The sequence below is a fragment of the Hemicordylus capensis genome, chromosome 1 (assembly GCF_027244095.1).
Source record: "Hemicordylus capensis ecotype Gifberg chromosome 1, rHemCap1.1.pri, whole genome shotgun sequence".
Taxonomy (NCBI): Eukaryota; Metazoa; Chordata; class Lepidosauria; order Squamata; family Cordylidae; genus Hemicordylus; species Hemicordylus capensis.
In genome coordinates, this window is record NC_069657.1 from 396,803,495 (window position 1) to 396,821,902 (window position 18,408).

An 18,408-nucleotide genomic window follows, 5' to 3' on the forward strand; every position below is an offset into this window, starting at 1 on the left:
ATAGTGTGGTAGCTACCAAAATCACAGAGGTAAAGGTGGTTGTCCCAATTTCTATTCAAATAAAGGCCAGCAGGGAGTTGGTTTCTATTTTGCAAGACACAATTACTGTTTGTGATTAAACAGGGATTACTCTACACTTTCCTGGGATCTACTCTCAGAGAGATTGATCTGATCCCAATCTAGGAGTATGTCCTGCCACCAGGTGAAGAATGATCTAAAGCTACTGGCCAGGCTTAGATATGACTTCAACAACCTAGAACTGTCTGGCTTGGGACTTACAGGCGCTGTATGGCTGGAGTCCACACGACCCAGCTCTAGACTACAATACATTATTCAGGAAACAACTCAACAGTAGCGAATGACATTATAAGGCACATGGGGAAGAGTCTTGCAAGTAACCCTCCAGAACTTGTTAAATCAGACTGAAGCCACTTCTAAGTATATTAAATTTATTAGCAAGGGTTGCACATAGAATAAGGAATTGGGGGAAATAGAGGAAACTGGCACACAGGAATTCAAAATAAAATACAAAACATTAACTAGCACTGAATTTTTCCTTAGTCTAGCAGTAGGCAGGTCCTTAGCTGAGCGAGTATTAATCTCTACAGCTTCTCCTTCTCTGGACACTAGTAGCAGCTGGTGACATAGTGCCTAGTTGTTGGCAACCCATCCCTGTTGTCTGTTTCCATCTACATGTGAGTCTGTTCATGGAATGGGATAACAACCTCAGTTTCTCCAGAAGATATATTGGTAAATTGCTTGAGAAGCCTTCTGTGTTTACCTCAGGTCCTTCACATGGAACTTTCCCAGATAGCAGGCTTTACTGTGAGTTTGAAGTTGGCCGCAAAAACTGACGCAAAAAGTGGATTTTTTTTAGCCCCAGCTCAGATATAAATTGGACTACACTCTAGCATGCAATGACAAACCCAAATTGTGTGTGAAGTACTCCCTTATAGCTCACAGGGACTTCAGGGTAAATTTGGCTAATATGTGAATGCACACTCTCCATTCTGGAGGAGATGCGAAATAAAAGCTGGGTGTGAAAACCTTCATGGGGATTGGCCAACATGAACACAGAAAAAGCATGTTGCTGATAAATAGGGCATTAATTGCTGCAATACTTACATTCCATTCACTGCATCTGTTATGAATGCTTCCCACAGCAGTGTCAAGGGTTTAAAGCGCACAAATACATATACACACCACACCAAAAATGGTATTTGGGTAGGAACATAGGAAGCTGCCATATAGTGAAGCTCTTCTCATGATCAGTGAGGAGAGCTTCTTCTGGGTCTGCAGGGAGAGTGGGCTTAGCCCGCTCTCCCCGCAGACAATCCAAAGGTAGCCCTGGGCGGCCGGATCGGTCACCCGCACGACTGCCGGCTCCATCATGGAGCTGGCGGGGGCTGCGGGGATAGGGGGTTCAGGGCATCCTGGAGAGACCCCCGAGCCAAGCAGCCTCCCAGTCGGGGGTCTGCTCGTGTGTTGCCATGAGCCATGGCAACACACGAGCAAAAAGATGAGGTTAACTGGGTGCTCACTCCATTAACCTCATCTAAGGGGAGGGGTAATTATGGAGGCTAGCTGTTGGGAGCTGCACGGCTCCTGTTGCAGCACACGATTGGCCAAAAGCGGGCTAGTCAAGGGTGATCATGAGGATAGCCTCACTGAGTCAGACCATAGGTCCATCTAGCTCAGTATTGTCTTCACAGACTGGCAGCGGCTTCTCCAAGGTTGCAGGCAGGAATCTCTCTCTCTTGGAAAAGCCAGGGAGAGAACTTGAAACCTTCTGCTCTTCCCAGAGCGGCTCCATCCCATGAGGGGAATATCTTACAGTGCTCACACATATCAAGTCTCCCATTCATATGCAACCAGGGCAGACCCTGCTTAGCTAAGGGGTAAGAAAGGTCAATTCTTTCCATCCTCTTTTATGTATTATCTGTCTTGAAATGTCTAGCTGTGGGTAAGTGATAGTCCCTTCTCCCTTCAGGAACAACTATACCAGTTATCTCCCTTGTGTTGCAGATGGCTGGTATGGATAGCTTCAGAGGGTTCCTCCATGGCACTCTGGGAATCCACCTTCTAGACTTCTGGATTGACTGTGAAGATTTCATGGAGCACACCAGGCACTTGGAAGCCAGAGCTACACTCCAGGAGATCCAGCTATTTTTTCTCAATGCTGTTCGGTAGAGATGCAAATGAATTTCTCAAAATAGGTGTGGAAGGGAGTGTTGTTCACAGCCGAAACGGATGAGATACATGAATGGATCTTCTGACTTTTAAATACCTAAATAGGGGGTCTCCCAATTTTGATCGGAGCAGGGTGTTTAAGACTTTCCCCATGCCATTTTCAAGATTTAGATTACCCCCTGAAGTTTCTGTTAGTTCTGCAGTGTTAATAATAATAATAATAATAATCAAGGTACCTGTTTAGTGTTGGTAGTTTCCCCCCAGTAGGACTAGAGGCAGCTTTGGGAGGATATAGACTGGGGGGAAGTGTGAGGGGGAAGGGTTAAACCAGGGCTGCTCAACTTCAGCCTTCTTGTAGTCCAAAAACAGCTGGAGGCTTTTCACACAGAGCTTCTGCTCTGAATCGCCGTCAGAAGAGAGTATGTGTGTTCACACACCAGCCAAACTTACCTCAAAGTTCCTTCAAGAACCCACTCAAATCAACTTGAAGACACACTTTACCTTTACCACACACAAACTGGGCTTTGTGATGTGAATTCTAGCTTATCTCGACATATGTCTGGGTTTTTTAAATGCTGGTTTTAAGCTACTTTTTCTGAAGCAAATGGGAGAGGCACTGACTTACAATCATTAGCATGATAAGAGGCATACTCTCTTCAGAAATGCAGATCTATCTCTGCAGGAGCTCTCTCTCTCTTCTCCCCCCCCCCACCTCCCATTGGCTAGAAGGAAAACACAGGGAGCATGCCATGTGGACTTGCAGAAACAAAACCAGAGAGCAGAGGGGAGGGGCTGCTTCCCTCAATGATGCGAGTGTACTTCGAAGTGGCTTTGCTCAACATTTACCCTGAAGCCAACTCCCTGGTGGGGCCTAAACTGAGCAGGCCTAAGTTAAACTCTCTCTGCCAATGCTGCTGTTCTGATAAAAAGTCAAAACTGGAGCCTTCCAAGTTTCACAACTGCTCTAAAGTTTGCTTGTTTTTAAAGTCAGGAGATCCATTCACAGATTCCACACTTGTCTGCTTTGACCTTTTCTGTGCAAATTTCATTTCCCAGAGACTTAGGGTCAAACCTCATTAGATGTTGGGGATCCATGATGAAATCTCCTGTCTCTCTTAGCATGACTGATCCCTACAGGCTAAAAGATCTTTTCCTGACAGTTGGTCCTCTACTGTCTAGCAGGTAGAGAGGGGACTGCAGAGAGCACCCATTGCAATCCACATTTCAAAATTCAATGCCAATGCATAGCGTTTTTGCACCATATTCTCTGTGTGTGTGTGTATGTGTGTGTGTCGGGGGGTGTCTCCTAAATATCTGACATGGCACCTGACAGGGAGACATTGCCATGCTGACTATTCCATGACAAATCTAGGATTTCAGACCAGAGGCGTAACTATAGGGGGGGCAGGGGGGGCACGTGCCCCGGGCGCCATCTTTTCTGGTCACGTGGGGGGCGCCGCCATGACAAAATATATATATATATTTGTTTTGTTATTTTTTTGTTAATACAAATGTTTCCTGCTCCGTGCAGCAGCGCTGCAGCAGTCAAGGGAGCGCGTCGGCGCCCCCTCCCCCATGAGTGGTCCCTTCCGTGCCCCCCGCGCCCCCCCATTGCTTTGCTGTCGCCTGGCGGCCAGTCAGTGGCCTGGCTTGGCGGTGGCGGCGGGCGCTTGTGAGGAAAAACCTAAGTATAATGTAGTATGTTGGGGGCGTGGGGGGGGGCGCCATTTCAGTGCTTGCCCCGGGCGCCGTTTTCCCTAGTTACGCCTCTGTTTCAGACTTTTCCAGCTCTGGTCCTTTTGCACTCCAGGGAGTTATTCGCACATGGCTTCATGCTTCTGGGTAAATGTTAAGCGAAGCTGCTTCGAACTACACTCGTAGCATTGAGGGAAGCAGCCCCTCCCCTCTGCACTTGGGTTTTGTTTCGAAACAAGTTCACATGGCAAGTGTCCGTGTTTTCCTTCTAGCCAATGGGGAGGAAGAGAGAGAGCTTCCTGAAGAGTGATATCTGCATTTCTAAAGAGAGCATCCCTCTTATCTTGCTAATGGTTCTACTCGGTGCCTCTCCCTGTTTGCTTCATCGTTTTCAGAAAAAGTAGCTTAAAACCAGCATTTTTAAAATCTGGAAATACATTGAGATAAGCTAGAATTTGCATCACAAAGCCCGATTTGTGTGTGGAGTGTGGGTCCAAGAATCTTGAAGGGACTCCGGGGCAGAGGAAGAGCCACCATTGGGCCAACGGGTTCAAGGAACCCGGGCCACGCCCAATCAGAGGCTGCGCCTCATGGCCGCAACATGCCCCCCGCATCTGATGTCAGATGCTGGGGTGCTGGTTTACCTGCCCCTTCGGGAGATAAACTGAGGCTGGCGCTGCAAACGCCTTGGAGTTCAACTCCCAAAGGGGTTGCGCGGCCCCTTCAGGAGTTAAAAGGCTGGTGCTGCATTCGCAGCGCAGCCAGGAGTGGCTCTTCCCTGCAGGAAAGATCCACTACTGGCTGTGCTGCAAAACAGCGCCAGCCTTAGTTCAGCTTCTGAAGGGGCCGCGCGGCCCCCTCAGGAGTTGAACTCTAACTCTTGAATGGAGCCTCAAGACTCCGTTCGGGAGCCAGACCACGCCCCCCGCATTTGACGTCAGACGCAGGGGTGTGTCTAGCCCCCACGTGTGGTCAGCGGGGCATGTGGTCAGACATGTGGTCGGCGGGGCCGCCGCTGGGGCCGCATACAGGCCGCCGGCAGTCAGGCTCCGCCACTGCTCCGGGGTAAGTTTGGCTGGTGTGTGCAAACACTCTCTTCTAAAGGAGATTCGGGGTAGAAGCCCTGTGTGTAAAGCCTCCTGGAGCTTTCCCACACAGGGGCTTTACCCCAAATCTCCGGGAGGCAGGCTGTGTGTTCTCACTACAGCCGGATTCCTGCCGAGGTCAGTTCGATGTCTTTGGAAGCACCCTACACACAAATTGGGCTTTTCCTGCTGGATTTTTTAAAATGCTGGTTTTCAGTGAAGTTTCCTGGAAAATCTGATGCAAAGCTCTGACAACAGTCTTTACATTTACAGGATAAGAGCAAGTCACGCCTATAGAATGCAAAAACAAAGCTGCCTAGGGGCCTTGCCTTCGACCCTGAGGCAAAGAGTTGAAAACCCAGTTTTCAGGCTTTTTGCTCTTTGAAAAATTTGGGGTGGGGGGAGACCTGGGAAGAGGATTTGCAGTCTTTTGCAGAAATGAGCATTTCCTTGCATGCCATCCAAGCTGGGATGGGGAGGGTGGGGGCTGCAAAAGCAGAGGCTATGTTGCAGGAGGGATGACCCTTGCTGGCGACTTCTGTGTGTATGTGTTGGGGTTGTGGGTGTGTGTGCAGAATAGAAAGCTAAGGCTGCTGGCTAACAGGTAGTCTAATCTACAAACTAATTAAGTAGAAGTGTGTGTGTGTGTGTGTGTGTGTGTGTGTGTGTGTACTTCAACAGAGTCAGATCACAGAGGGTACTTTAATTACTAAACCCTTGGGAAAAGGGGAGGCATGGTGTCCCATCTCATCTAGGAAGCCACTGACCACAAGGAAAACACAGAAGCGAGCTGTGTGTGAACCTACACAAAAGAAAACTCGCAGCAATGAAGAGGGGAAGGGCTGCTTCCCTGACGATGCGAGTTTCATTCAAAGTGGCTTCCCTCATCGGATACTCCGAGAATTGGAAGTCCTGTGTGGGAAAGCTCCAGGTCTTTCTAAGGTTGGTAATGATGATGTTATTTTCTTGGCAGGAGTATTCAAGCCAAGTACAAGCTGACTGTACCTCCTGCCTCTCAAGTGAGTAATGCTGCTGGGATACAGGTGCGGGTGCCCCTTTCTTTATCCAGGTCACAGCTTGAGCAGGCAGAATCTTTGTCTTCCCCAGAGAAACTGACAATTCTGCAGCTTACAGGGCCCAGCTGCTAGCATAGGTGAGAAAACGGAGCCCCGGGGATAGCACCTCCTTGGTCTGGAAATGTCTTGCTTCATTGAATTGTAGACTGAATCTAATGATGGGTTGCTTGCACCACCACCATCAGAAGAACACTGGATCCTTTGATTGCCTCTTTCTAAGCACTGACTTATGTCAGACTTGTTATAATTATACCCAATTTTGCACTGGGAGTCTGATGTTAAAATGGCACATTTTATTGTTAGCAAAATGTTTGTTTTTCCTTTTGCTTCATCTTGAAATAGAGGATTCTGGAGCTGGTGACCACTGAAATAGTCCAAAAACATAAGAGATTTTTCTCTGCAAGGCTCCATAACGCATTAAAGCAGGATTAAACAAAACAGACCTGTAGCCTCTTATGTATTGAAAACTTCCTGAGATAAACTAATTTAGGATAAGATTGTACCAGTTTAAATCAGGCTACAACTGAGGAAAAGAGATTTTGCACTGTCAAATGTTTATTAATTTGATGCCAGTTTTGCCTGGAGTGGTCACCAGCTCACGCAGAAATATAAACATCAGAATTGACAGTCAGAAGCAATTAACTCGCACACAGAGGTGTAACTAGGGAAAACGGCGCCCGGGGCAAGCACTGAAATTGCGCCCCCCCGCCGCGTCCCCCCCGCCGCCCCCCCAACATACATCTGACTGACACACATGTTTCAGAAAACTTTTATTTTGAAAATTTAAAAAATTACAAAAATTTCAAAATGCACTACATAGTTAGGTTTTTCCTCACAACAACCCTGTGAAGTTGGCTTGTATCTCAAACATCAGAATTATGATGCAATGATGATACATACTACATTATACTTAGGTTTTTCCTCACAGCAACCCTGTGAGGTTGGCTTGTATCTCAAACATCAGAATTATGATGCAATGATGATTATTATGATTATGATGCCCCTCCCTCATGCCCTGGTTCTGTTCCTGACTTTCCCTTGTGAGTGACTGTATTTTAACAAAACGAAAACCAAGGACTCCAAAGTAATTCGAGGGACTAGGGTGATAGTGCTAAAGACTCCTTATTCTCCTGCTGTTAAAGAAAGACTCCCCTTTTCCAAAACTGCGTGCTATTTACACCAGAAAAGGTTTCAAATGGAGGGAGAAGCATTTATGCATTTATGCTTTGTTTTATGTTACGATTTCAAAGTTAGAAAAACTATAAAAGGGCCATTTTAGAGAAGATATGCACTGCCTTAGTTGCAAATCCTGCTTTTTTGAGATTCCCTGCAATTGAATAAAGCGATAATATACAACTTTGCTATTTAAATTGGTTGGAGAGTATTTATGACAATAAAAAATGAAATGGCATTTCAGATGCAACATTGGTTGCCTAAGACCACTCAGATTTAACTAATCTTCATCACATTGACAAAAAGAGCAATTAAAATTAAAATCCATGACTAAAATCAAACCACTTTGGGGTTATTTTTAATGAAAGGTGGTATATAAATTTAACAATAAATGTTTAGAAGTATATACTTTCACCCCCTGCCCAACCTACAATTAATTCCAGCTTATTTTCAAAGGGCTTCAAGTTTTATTTACAAATTGCTTGGCAGCACCAATGTTTAAGTAATCGCTAATTGCTCCTAATGATAGTTTTACTTATTGTTAAATTTATATACCAACTTTCATTAAAACATTCTCTGTTCATCTGATTTTCAGTCTGGTTAATTAAATTGGTGGAGGGTTAGACTTTCCTGATGGGCTGAAACAGCTAATCCATTTTGATGATGACATATAATTAAATTAGCTTGCATTACATAGTGAAAAAGTCCAGGAAGGGAGAGATGGGGGGATGTGGAACCCAAGGTTCCACATCCCCCCATCTCCCCCTCCCTGAACCTTTTCAGTTAAAACGTGGTTAGATTATAGGGGAGGAAGGACTTGAATGAGCAAAAAGGGGAACTGGTTCGGGCATTCAGGAAGTTGTTCAGAAGAGGGAGTTGTTCAGGAAGTTTGCTCTGGTGCGTGTCCTCCTCTCGACGCATGCGCGACTGGTGGCGGGGCGGCGGGGCGGGCCGGGGAGTGAGAGTCAGAGACTTGGACTATGAAGACGCTGCGGCGCCCAGTGCTGGATGAGCAATGCCAAGGGGGGGGGGGCGGGCGCCGGGACCGGGGGAGGGGGACTGCTCTGCCCCCCGCCCCAAAATCAAAAATTTTTTTTTTCCGGCAAATCGGTGGGGGCACTTTTTGGCGCCCCCTGCCAAGTGGCGCCCGGGGCATGTGCCCCCCCTGCCCCCCCTATAGTTACGCCTATGCTTGCACACTGAAAACCGGGCTAAGGGAGCACTTGTTCCCTTAACCTCAACTAACAGCCGGGCTCAGGAGCAGGGTTAGGCTGAGTGGGAGCGCTTCTATCCACGCGGATTCCAGCACTGCTAGAAGCCTGGGCTAGGTTGCTCGTGAGGACAGCCTCCATGTGTGAACACGCTCTCCACTTCATTTCATGTGTACCCCAACTGGAGTGGTTGCTCCCATACCAGTTGCAATTTGTGCAGAGCACAGAATCTATGTGATTCCACAAACAGCATGTTTAGTATACCCTACAGGTTATACTTCACCCCCTGAGGGGTGTCTCTTCTAAACATGCTCGTCAGAGGAATCACATGAGTGGAAGACTTTCCCTGAACTCAACCAATTAGAGAGCAACCACAGAGGTGGTGCCAGCAACCACAACAGTCGTGATATGTGTAAATGAGGCCTAAGGGTTGACCATACGTGATATTAAACCTGCCTTTAGAAGATGAGCTTAATGCAGAAGTGGACTGGATGTGGTCCTTTCATAGTGAAAAATTAGCTGCAGGGCCTTCTCTGGGCTGTGAGTATAACACATAGGGTTTGGGTGAGTGTTTACACTTCCCCCTGTATCCTTTTCACTCCAAAAATCACCCCCAAAGTGGTAATTTGCGGAAAATTGCCACTTTGGGAGCAAGTTGTTGGGGAGGTAGGTAGATTTTCAGCAAAAAGAAGATTCACAGGTGTTTTGTATCTGCTTCCCTAAGCACAAGACATCTTCTGTAGGTTTAACTGAGAACTTTATTAAGAAACAATGCAATTTCATTCTGTCTTTCTCCTTTCTCTCTGCCCTCCAGACTCAGCCCCTACCCCCTCTCTACAGGCTCCCTACTGCGACAAACTTCTAAATAACAAAACTGATGATCAAATAGGGTACAACAAAAGGGAAAGTGTTAACTCTGTGCTTTCAGCATGTGGCACATGATGGGAGGGTGGACCCTGCAGCCAATTTTTAATGATAAGTGGACCACTTCCACTCCGCTTCCAGTCAGCTTCTGCATTCAGCCTGTCTTCTAAAGACGAGCTTAACATAATGTGGAGTTTGGCCTGCAGTATTCATTTGTTACCAATTGCATGATGGTGACTCTCTTGCTGCTCTTCTGCTGGCAGGAGCAGCTTGATGACACTGTAAGCGCTGAGGAGATGGCTTTTGCTACCTTGAGCAGGAACCAGTATGAGGCCTTGAGACGCCTACGCTCCTACTGGGTCCCCAGATTTCTCATCCATTACCAGAGGACCAGGCAGCTCAGGTTTGTATTATGAGGGTTCATGAAAGCATGAGATGGGGTGGGGGGACAAAAAGCTTTTCAATTTCTTTGGACGTGCCCCAGAGAACATAATTTCTTTGGCAGCACATCTTGGCAGCTGGAAAGGTCTTTAACAGAAAAACAAGGAGGGTTTGAGCAACTGGAGCAGACAACTGGGAGCTTTGATTACTGCATACTCGTTTTAGTTAGAGGGTGATCTCTCTGTGCAGCCACTCAGAGAGCGAAATTAGAGCCAATTCAGATGCTATGGTTGCCATGTGGAAGCAGCTTTGAAACGGTGACCTGTTGATATGCAGCAGTCAGGACTGGCCTTTAGGGATGGGTGAACCATGTGAAGAGAGCTGGTCTGGTGGTAGCAAGCATGAATGGTTCCCTTTCCTAAGCAGAGTCCACTCTGGTTTGCATTTGAATGGGAGACTACAAGTCAGCGCTGTAAGATATTCCCCTTAGGGGATGGTGGCGCTCTGGGAAGAACATCTGAATGCTTGCATGCAGAACGCTCCAAGTTCCCTCCCTGGCAGCATCTCCAAGTTAGGGCTGAGAGAGACTCCTGCCTGCAACCTTGGAGAAGCCGCTGCCAGTCTGAAGGAAGCTCGGGCGGGTGTGCGGCTGGGGGAGTCAGTCATGTGACTTGCCTCTGGGGGCCCCCCAAGGCAGTGGGCCCCCAGACAACTGTCTCCCCTTGCCCTATTACAGATAATACTGAGCTAGATGGACCAAGGGTCTGCCTTGGTATAAGGCAGCTTCCTATGTTCCTGTTGGGGGTAATTACTTATATAGCAGAGTATTTCAGCACCTAACTCACTCCCATTACAGCAGAAGTTAACAGTCTCAGGCAGGGGCGTAGCAAGGTTGGAGTAGGCCCAGAGAGAAGACTTTAAAATGCAGCCCCGCTCACTGAAACTCAGCTCATGAAGTAAAGAAATCTTAAATGAGGCTGAATAGTGGTAACAAAAAACATAGGAAAATTTATTTCATATATCTCCTATGTGCCGCAATAGAACATCATCCTAAATTATTTTTTTAAGGTTTTGTAAATTGTGGACGATGCAAGTCATTTAATGGTACTAGAGAAAGACATGCTGTTCTGGTAGCTCCAGGTCTTAACACTCACATCGATTTCGGAGGATGAATACAACTGAAGGAAGCTCGGGCGGGTGTGCGGCTGGGGGAGTCAGTCATGTGACTTGCCTCTGGGGGGCCCCCAAGGCAGTGGGCCCCCAGACAACTGTCTCCCCTTGCCCTATTATAGTTATGACCCTGGTCTCGGGGACAACAGCTTGTAAATGATAAGCATGGAGATTCATGTAAGGTTAAACTAATCTACTTTATTCAGAAGTCCATGGTGATAGAAAAGACCTATATCTAACCACTGGTGGTCAGAGAGACACCAATAGAAACATGGTGCTCAGAGAGAGCAAGCTTGAAGCATTCTGGGAAGAAGGAGGAAGTCACTGCCAGGAAGTTCCTGAGTACATTCCATCCATAGAGGGGTCACAGAGGCAGAGATAAACAGGAAAGAGAAGGAGTGCCTAACTATCTGTGTCTGCTCCCAGTGCCCCATTAGGGTTACTGGTGCAAAAGGTCGATGCCATCTGGAACTGGATCTCCAACAGTTGCTATGAAGGGGCACCAAGCTGAGGATGGTGGCTCACTGTTTGTTGAGTGCACTGAATCCAGTGAACTAGGGAGAAAGTAGGGAAAAGAAGATGTAGAAGGCCTGCGAGTGGGATCCTGGAACTGGAGCAGGAAAGCACTGGCAGCAAAGCAGCAAATTACTGAGAGGTAGCTCTGGGCCCTTTTCATAGGCATTGGCAGGAAAGCCTGGGAACAGGAGGGCCTGTGGCACTCCTAGGTTTTGCAATCCTGCCATTGGCAACACTAACCAGGAGGGGTTTTTCCTCCCCGGGTTTAGGTTAGGGTTAAGGCACTCCTCACCAAAGATGCTGTTTTAACCCAGGACCAGCCCAGCAGCTGTCCTCATGCAGACTGGAGATTTTTCACCATACCACTGCAAACGTCTCTCTCTTTGGACTTTTGTAGTAGATCAATTTCTAATGTGCTTCATGAGCCACTGTGCACAGATGGGTCCCTATGTGGTAACAGCTGCCACACAAAGCATTTTAAAGGGGCCTTCATATGGTGACCGTAATGGGTAAACTCGTTCTTTTTCTTGTTCAAGCTGAGGAGCTTGGTGAAATTCTCCTGCCTTCTCTTTCTGCCTCAGCTTCTTTCTGTATCAATGGGAAGACTGAAATCTCAATGTAGCACCACCTATTACTTAGTGCCACATTGCCATTTTCTCATATCGTTTGCTATATAAATCATTTTGAGAACTTTTTGTTTGAAAAATTTATTAATAAACAATGATAATGAAAATAATTACTAATAATACTTTTATCTTAACTGTGCTGTAGGCTTGGGACCAATACAGAGTTTCAATTTAAGGAGGAGCTCCCCCTGAAAATTGGCTTCCTGTCTTCATTTAACATAATGGCATCACTTCCTGTCATAGATGGCCAAAGGGGCATGATGACAAAAAGGAACAAAGACCGGAGAATGGTGTGCGTATCAGGTGTTAGAAGCACTGTCTGCTTGTGTAGTTTGTCTTAATGTTTGCATCTGCTTGGTCCGGGAGGGTATCTGCTCCTTCTCAGCTTGAACAAGTGGGGCATTGGCCTGAGTGCCCATGGCCGACTCTGAGGCCCCAGAGCCCCTATAAGGAGTGCCAGCAGGAGCCAGAGCTGCCACCTCTCTCATGCTGCTGCAAGTGTCACATTGTTGCTGCCTTCTCCACACACCTCCTTGTCTGCAAATGGGAATGACTCGGCTTCTCGGGATGTTCCCATTTGTTGATGGGAAGGCAGGTGGGAAAGAGTAGCAGTGATGCAAGAGACTGTCAGGGCAGCTGCCTCCTCCCACTCTCTCCCTGGGAGGAGAGTTGGTCTTATGGTAGCAAGCATGAATGGTCTTCTTTGCTAAGCATGGTCCACCCTGGTTTGCATTGGAATGGTAGTCATGTGTGAGCACACTGTAAGGTATGGGGCTGCTCTGGGAAGAGCATCTGCATGCTGGCATGTTCCCTCCCTGGCATCTCCAAGATAGGGCTGAGAGAGACTCCTGACTGCAACCTTGGAGAAGCCTCTGTCAGTCTGTGTAGAGGATATTGAGATAGATGGACCAGTGGTCTGACTCGGTATAAGGCAGTTTCCTATGTTCCCATTTGCAAATGGAATTTCTCCCAGAACCCCCTGCAATGGCACAGTGGCCTCTGGGAAAAATCTCATTCACTAATGAGGACAGAGGGAGGAGGAACCACTGCTTGGTGGCACCTTCTTTCCATCCCATTCACCCACAGCTGGATGAAAAGAAAACAGATACAGATGGGGGATGATCTATTTGTCTGGAGAAAGCCCAGTATGTCTGACAATGGCTGTTAGAGTGGCAGCCAGTTTAATTTAATACCATAAATGCAAGGGTGGATTTTATCTATGGGCAAAGTGGGCATCACTCACCTTAAATTTCTCAGTCAGCCATGTTATCTCTGCCTCCATTCTGTGTGCCTACTGCCTCTCTCAGTTTCCTGCTGCTCTTACCTGCAGCTGCTTTGAGTCGTGAGGAGAGTCATGGTAACAAAGAACAAATGAAAAGCTCCAGTTCTTTTAAAATAATAATATGAATAAAGCAGGAGCCAATAAGCATGCTCACTTTTGTTTTTGCAAAGTGGGTGGTACCAGGACCACCCTATAAACCAATCAGAGAGGGACTAGGCTGATTGACTCCTCAGACAGCTAACCAGAGTGCCCAGAGGGTGGAGAAGTCTTTTTCTTTTAGTTGCTCAGAAGAATTCAATCACCACTTTGGTTAGAGAGCAGGTAGGTTGGCTGGTTGGCTGTTGGTAAGGCTGATCTTTTGCTGGCTTATTTGGGTTGTTTGTTTGGAGGAGAGGAATGCAACTTCTACTTTCTTTCCCTTGCTCTCTGATCTGTTCTGTATGCAAAGCATTATGGCCCATTCCCAAAACGACTTGCCATAAAACAATGGAAAGAACAGCAAACTTTAAGACTGGTCTAATTTGATTAGAAACTGGCATAAGAAGCCAGAAAGTTATTTTAGGGTATATGCATAGATTTCTGAGTCCAAACTGCTTTTAAAATAATTGAAGAAATGAATTTCCATGTGGGTGTGGTGTAGAGAAGGAATGGATTCTGTTGGAATGAAAATAATTTTAAAAATCAATTTGCTATTTAGAGAGCTAACCAGGTTTTTCTCTGGATTGTGGCCAGTATCTGTAACATTAATATGACAACTGAGGGTTATGGTTTATTGGGCAAGAATTAAAGAATTGATCTCTATTAAAAAAAAATATTTGTTGCTTGCTAGAATGGACACTCAAGCTAATTGGTGGGCACCAAAGGCCGACAGAGAGAGGCACCCAGCTGTTCAGCAGGCATGGAGTAGGGAGATAAGCATCTTTGCTTCCCATGGTGTCCTCTAAGTTACAGGAGATAGTTCAAAGCTGCAGCAAGCATCATTGAAAAACCAGTGGTTTTTTCTTTTATTTATATAAAAGAGCCATTTTTGGAAGGGTGGTATATAAACTGAATAAATAAATAATAGATATGCATTTTTTAAACAGGCAGGCAGAACTGCCTTTTTAACTTCAGAATGCATTTGTTCTCCACGTTTGTAGCTGGCCTCTGCTTTACCTGTGGCTCATCTTCTATATAAATAAAAGGCTAAAGACGTACGTGGCAAGTCCCACCCACACAGTACTTTGCCAATTGGTGGGCGGCAGAGAGGGAAGACCAAGGTGGAGGTGGTGGCGGAGATGGTGAAAGCTCCTTCTGTGGGCCTGCCTGCCACCCAAATGGCAGTTCAGGCCATTTTCGACCCATTGACAGAGAGAAGAAGGAGCCAGGCAGGCTGGAGTGGAGGCTGCTTGTGGAGCGCCTTGGGAAGAGGCCACCAATGGTCTCACGTGCACGTGTGCTTAAACAGGAGAGAGAGGGGAAAGGAGGAGGCAGGGGTAGAGTGAAAAGGGGTGTGTGTGTGCCAAGACGCGATGGGGAGTGTACCAACAGGGACTCAGGGAGGGGGGAGGAGAAAAAGCAAGGGAATGTACCAAGGGGACCAAGTCTGGGCGTGTGTGCCCAAATCTACACACTACTATAGACCTGTTAAGCACTATAAAGCAACTGATGTTTTCCATGCTCCTCTATATCTCTGTTGATGAGCTATTGAGATTTGTGTGCTTGTGTATATGTTTATATTTTGATCCTACTCATTAGCTACAAATCTGCACTTTGCCAGTTATTGCTAAGGCATCTGCCTAGTCCTGGCTCCACAATGGCTGCCCACAATGGGCTCCACCCAGTTACCTGTGGCTCCACCCATCACTTGGCCTGCTTAGCGCCCCTCCCACCCCCGATCCCGGGAACCACCAGCCGCCACTGCATAAATGCTAATAATGCTGCATGGGTTCAGGAGGACTGTATTCTGCTGGAGGGGCCACCATGTTTAAATAAACTCTTCCCTTTCTTTATCTGTTCTTTGCCCACATTCTCTTTGGGTGAGCCCTCTCGCATCCTGTTCTGAAGTGGCTGTGTCTGCCTGTTCTGATGGGATATATGTTTAGAAAGTGAAAGAGTTTGTTTTGTGTTTTTCCTGACCTATGCTGCTATTCTTCTGTAATCATAAGTAGCTCTTTTAATGTGTATAACTTATTTTTTGGCCCACTTTTCAGCCAAGATTGGTTCCCAAAGCAGCTTATAATTAAAATGCACACAAAGGTACAATTATAACAGAGATATGTAGAAATGTGTTTGGCAGAGCGTTTTGGTCCCTGGCAGTTGATGGCATACCCAAGTTCCACCCTCTTCTTTCCAGAATGAGGAGGCAGAAGGAGCTGCAGATGGACGTGGACCTCTTTGTTTACCCATGCTTTTAAAAACATCTTTTAAATTATCTTTGTGTTCTGTTGTAGCTTTTTGTTTTTAATGTGCTTTTAATTGTATGTTTTATTCCATTGTTTTGTTTGTTTGTGAGCCACCCAGGGAACAATTGTAATGGGACAGCCAATAAATGAAGTTGTTGTTGTTGTTGTTGTTAAGGGTTATCTGATAGTAAAGATGCCAGCCCACAGAAGCAGCCCTTCTGTTGATCTGCAGTCTTCCCTTATTATATTAGAGAGGTCATCCCACCTGCAACCCATGGCTTGATCACTCCATGGCCTGTCATTTCCTCAAGCTTGCTCTCCAAGTTAAATTACCTAATATTAGGGACTTCTTGGAAACTCAGTGGCTGACATCCAGACTAACACTGTACTAGTGCTAACGTGTTGCACTAGTGCAAGGATGTTGCATTAGCTAATTCAATTAAGTTGAGAGCTTGCCTTGCACACTAGTGTTGTGTTGGTGCATTTGTGCAATCTGTGGTATACCTCTTGCTGTGAAACCCCTCCCTGAATTCATATATATTGCAGGGAATAATGCAAAGCTATCCACTATCTTTGTTGTGCAAGCACAACCCTAGTGCAAGTGTACCAAGAGCACAGGAGATTCTGCAATTTTGGGCATCTGCTTTGAGCAAAAGTAACCTTAATACTACAAATATTACTTTTGTGTGGGTACATCTTTGTTCGTTGTACTAGCGCAACGTTAATCTGGATGTCAGCCAGTTATCACTCTTAGGATTTTGTTTTGGGGCTGGCACCCAGATTCTTTCAAAGTGTTTACTACTAGCAGAGACAACATACATGTCTGTAAGGTAATTCTGTTGTATCATGTGAGATGATTATCAGAATAGCCTTGGAGAAGATGGCCTTGCTTATTTAACTATTCACAACTCCTGTGATATCTTTCCTGTTTGGTTTCAGCAATTTAGGGACAGTGGAAGAGGTGGCATTGGTTCAGCTGAGCGGCTAGACTTCCTATCAGACTCATTTGAAACATTGACAACCACCCGGTTTCTCCAGGCATTAATGTGTGACCTGGGAGATGGCGACAGCTTTCTTCACTACTTGACTCGGTGAGTTGGTGGTTTCTTACCTGCCTATGAGTTTAAGGTGACACGTCAGAGGTAGTTAGCTTATCTCTTTGGCCTGGTTCACACAATATAATCAACATTAGCATACATTGGTAACCAGCATTTGTGAAATTCTGTGAACCCACAACAAATTACCAATGTTAGTTTGTGTCTCAAGATGAATCTGAGGCATGAGTTCTCATGATCATGTTAAAGTTGGTTACAAGCTTTAAACCTAGATTCGACGGATTGTGTGAACAGGGCCTTTGTGTAATCTAGCAGAGCATATTCATTTGTGACAATGATTTTTAAAGCAAGAGAATTCCAATGCAGACTTTTACAGGTCAGCTGGCTGCCTATATCCATTCATTTATTAGCAGCATTCTTCCAGTTCACCATAATTTCATGCTACTCCAAGCTGAGATAGGAATCTTCTTGGTTGCCTCCTAGGTTTCAAGATGCTCAGAAGGTCCATAATCTGTTGCTGTGGAAGAACCTGAAGGCATATGAGGCTGCATGGGCACGGCAAGCCAGCCAGCCTGAACTCCACCATATTGCTTGGCAGATCTTCTGTATATTTCTGGAACCTTATGCAGGATGTAACATAGGTGAGCTCTCTCAGAATGCTGGGAGGGCAGGTTCAGAATCTCATCAAAGCTCAGCCTAGCAAATGGGTGCCTAAATGTAAATCTTCAAAAGACCTGTCATCACACACACACACACACACACACACACACACACACACACACACACTGCACTTTGAAGCTGGAGTTCTCAGCCACCTTTTGCTCTGCTTCTCCTTTTCCCTCAGGGCTTAGCTCCAGCATGCCAGAATACATCCAGCATCTCGAGAGAATTCTCTGTTTTGACCATGAAGACCTGAAGCTTTCCACTTTTGAACCTGTGACTCGCTATGTGTTGGCTGCTCTTAGCGAGGTTTGGCTCCACTATCTTCGCCATGAAGTCACAACTTTCTTTGAGTGAGTTCCAAGATATCTTAGACATTCTACTTTTGCTTGTAAAATATATAGAATGTAGTATTCTCAGTTGGAAGGAGCTTCAGAGGTCATGCCATCCAACACTGAGGCGTTGCTCATCATGAACTAACATTGCCAGGTAAGGGCTCAGTTCATACTATCCAGCAAACCCTTGTGAATGCCACTGAAGGAGCACCAAACCTGTATGCTCTCTTCTCCCTCTTTCCTCCTCCTCTTGGTTGTTAAGAAATTCTGGTCTGTCCAAACCCAGGAGCTGTAGTTTAATGATAGTTTACAAACTAGAATATGAACCAAGATAAAATTCTAATTTCATACTCTGGTTGTAAACCATAGTTAAACCACAGCTCCCAAGTTCAGATGGCATGCAGAAGTGTAATTTAGCAAACCAGAATTCCTTCATGTGTGAGGTGAAGAGAAAAGGAGATTGGGAAGGAGGAACTATGCAGGACTGGTGCTTGGTTGGCTCCTGTTTCCCAAACCAATAAACCATGGTCTGTTGTATCATCTGAACCAGACCTATAATGTAAAGTGGTGCATTCTGAAATGATAAATCCAGTTGTTTTATCAGCAAAGAGGGTTTCAAGTATAAAATTAATACCACCAGTTGCTTGAGACATTGTTGTGAACCGCCCAGGGACTTTTTTGTATGGGACAGTATAAAAATGTAAG

The 18,408-nt window shown here is 46.0% G+C and overlaps 1 protein-coding gene across 1 annotated transcript in view; it reads left to right on the plus strand.

The window, feature by feature from the left end:
* The window catches only part of LOC128339364 (uncharacterized), an 84,044-nt gene that overhangs the window by 56,814 nt on the left and 8,822 nt on the right, over positions 1–18,408 (plus strand). Inside the window, exons 9-15 of the mRNA XM_053283132.1 lie at positions 2,026–2,186; positions 5,944–5,989; positions 9,558–9,697; positions 12,133–12,277; positions 16,593–16,744; positions 17,192–17,349; positions 17,553–17,721. Of these exons, the coding sequence (XP_053139107.1) occupies positions 2,026–2,186; positions 5,944–5,989; positions 9,558–9,697; positions 12,133–12,277; positions 16,593–16,744; positions 17,192–17,349; positions 17,553–17,721 (971 nt within the window). The remainder of the gene's footprint in view (positions 1–2,025; positions 2,187–5,943; positions 5,990–9,557; positions 9,698–12,132; positions 12,278–16,592; positions 16,745–17,191; positions 17,350–17,552; positions 17,722–18,408) is intronic.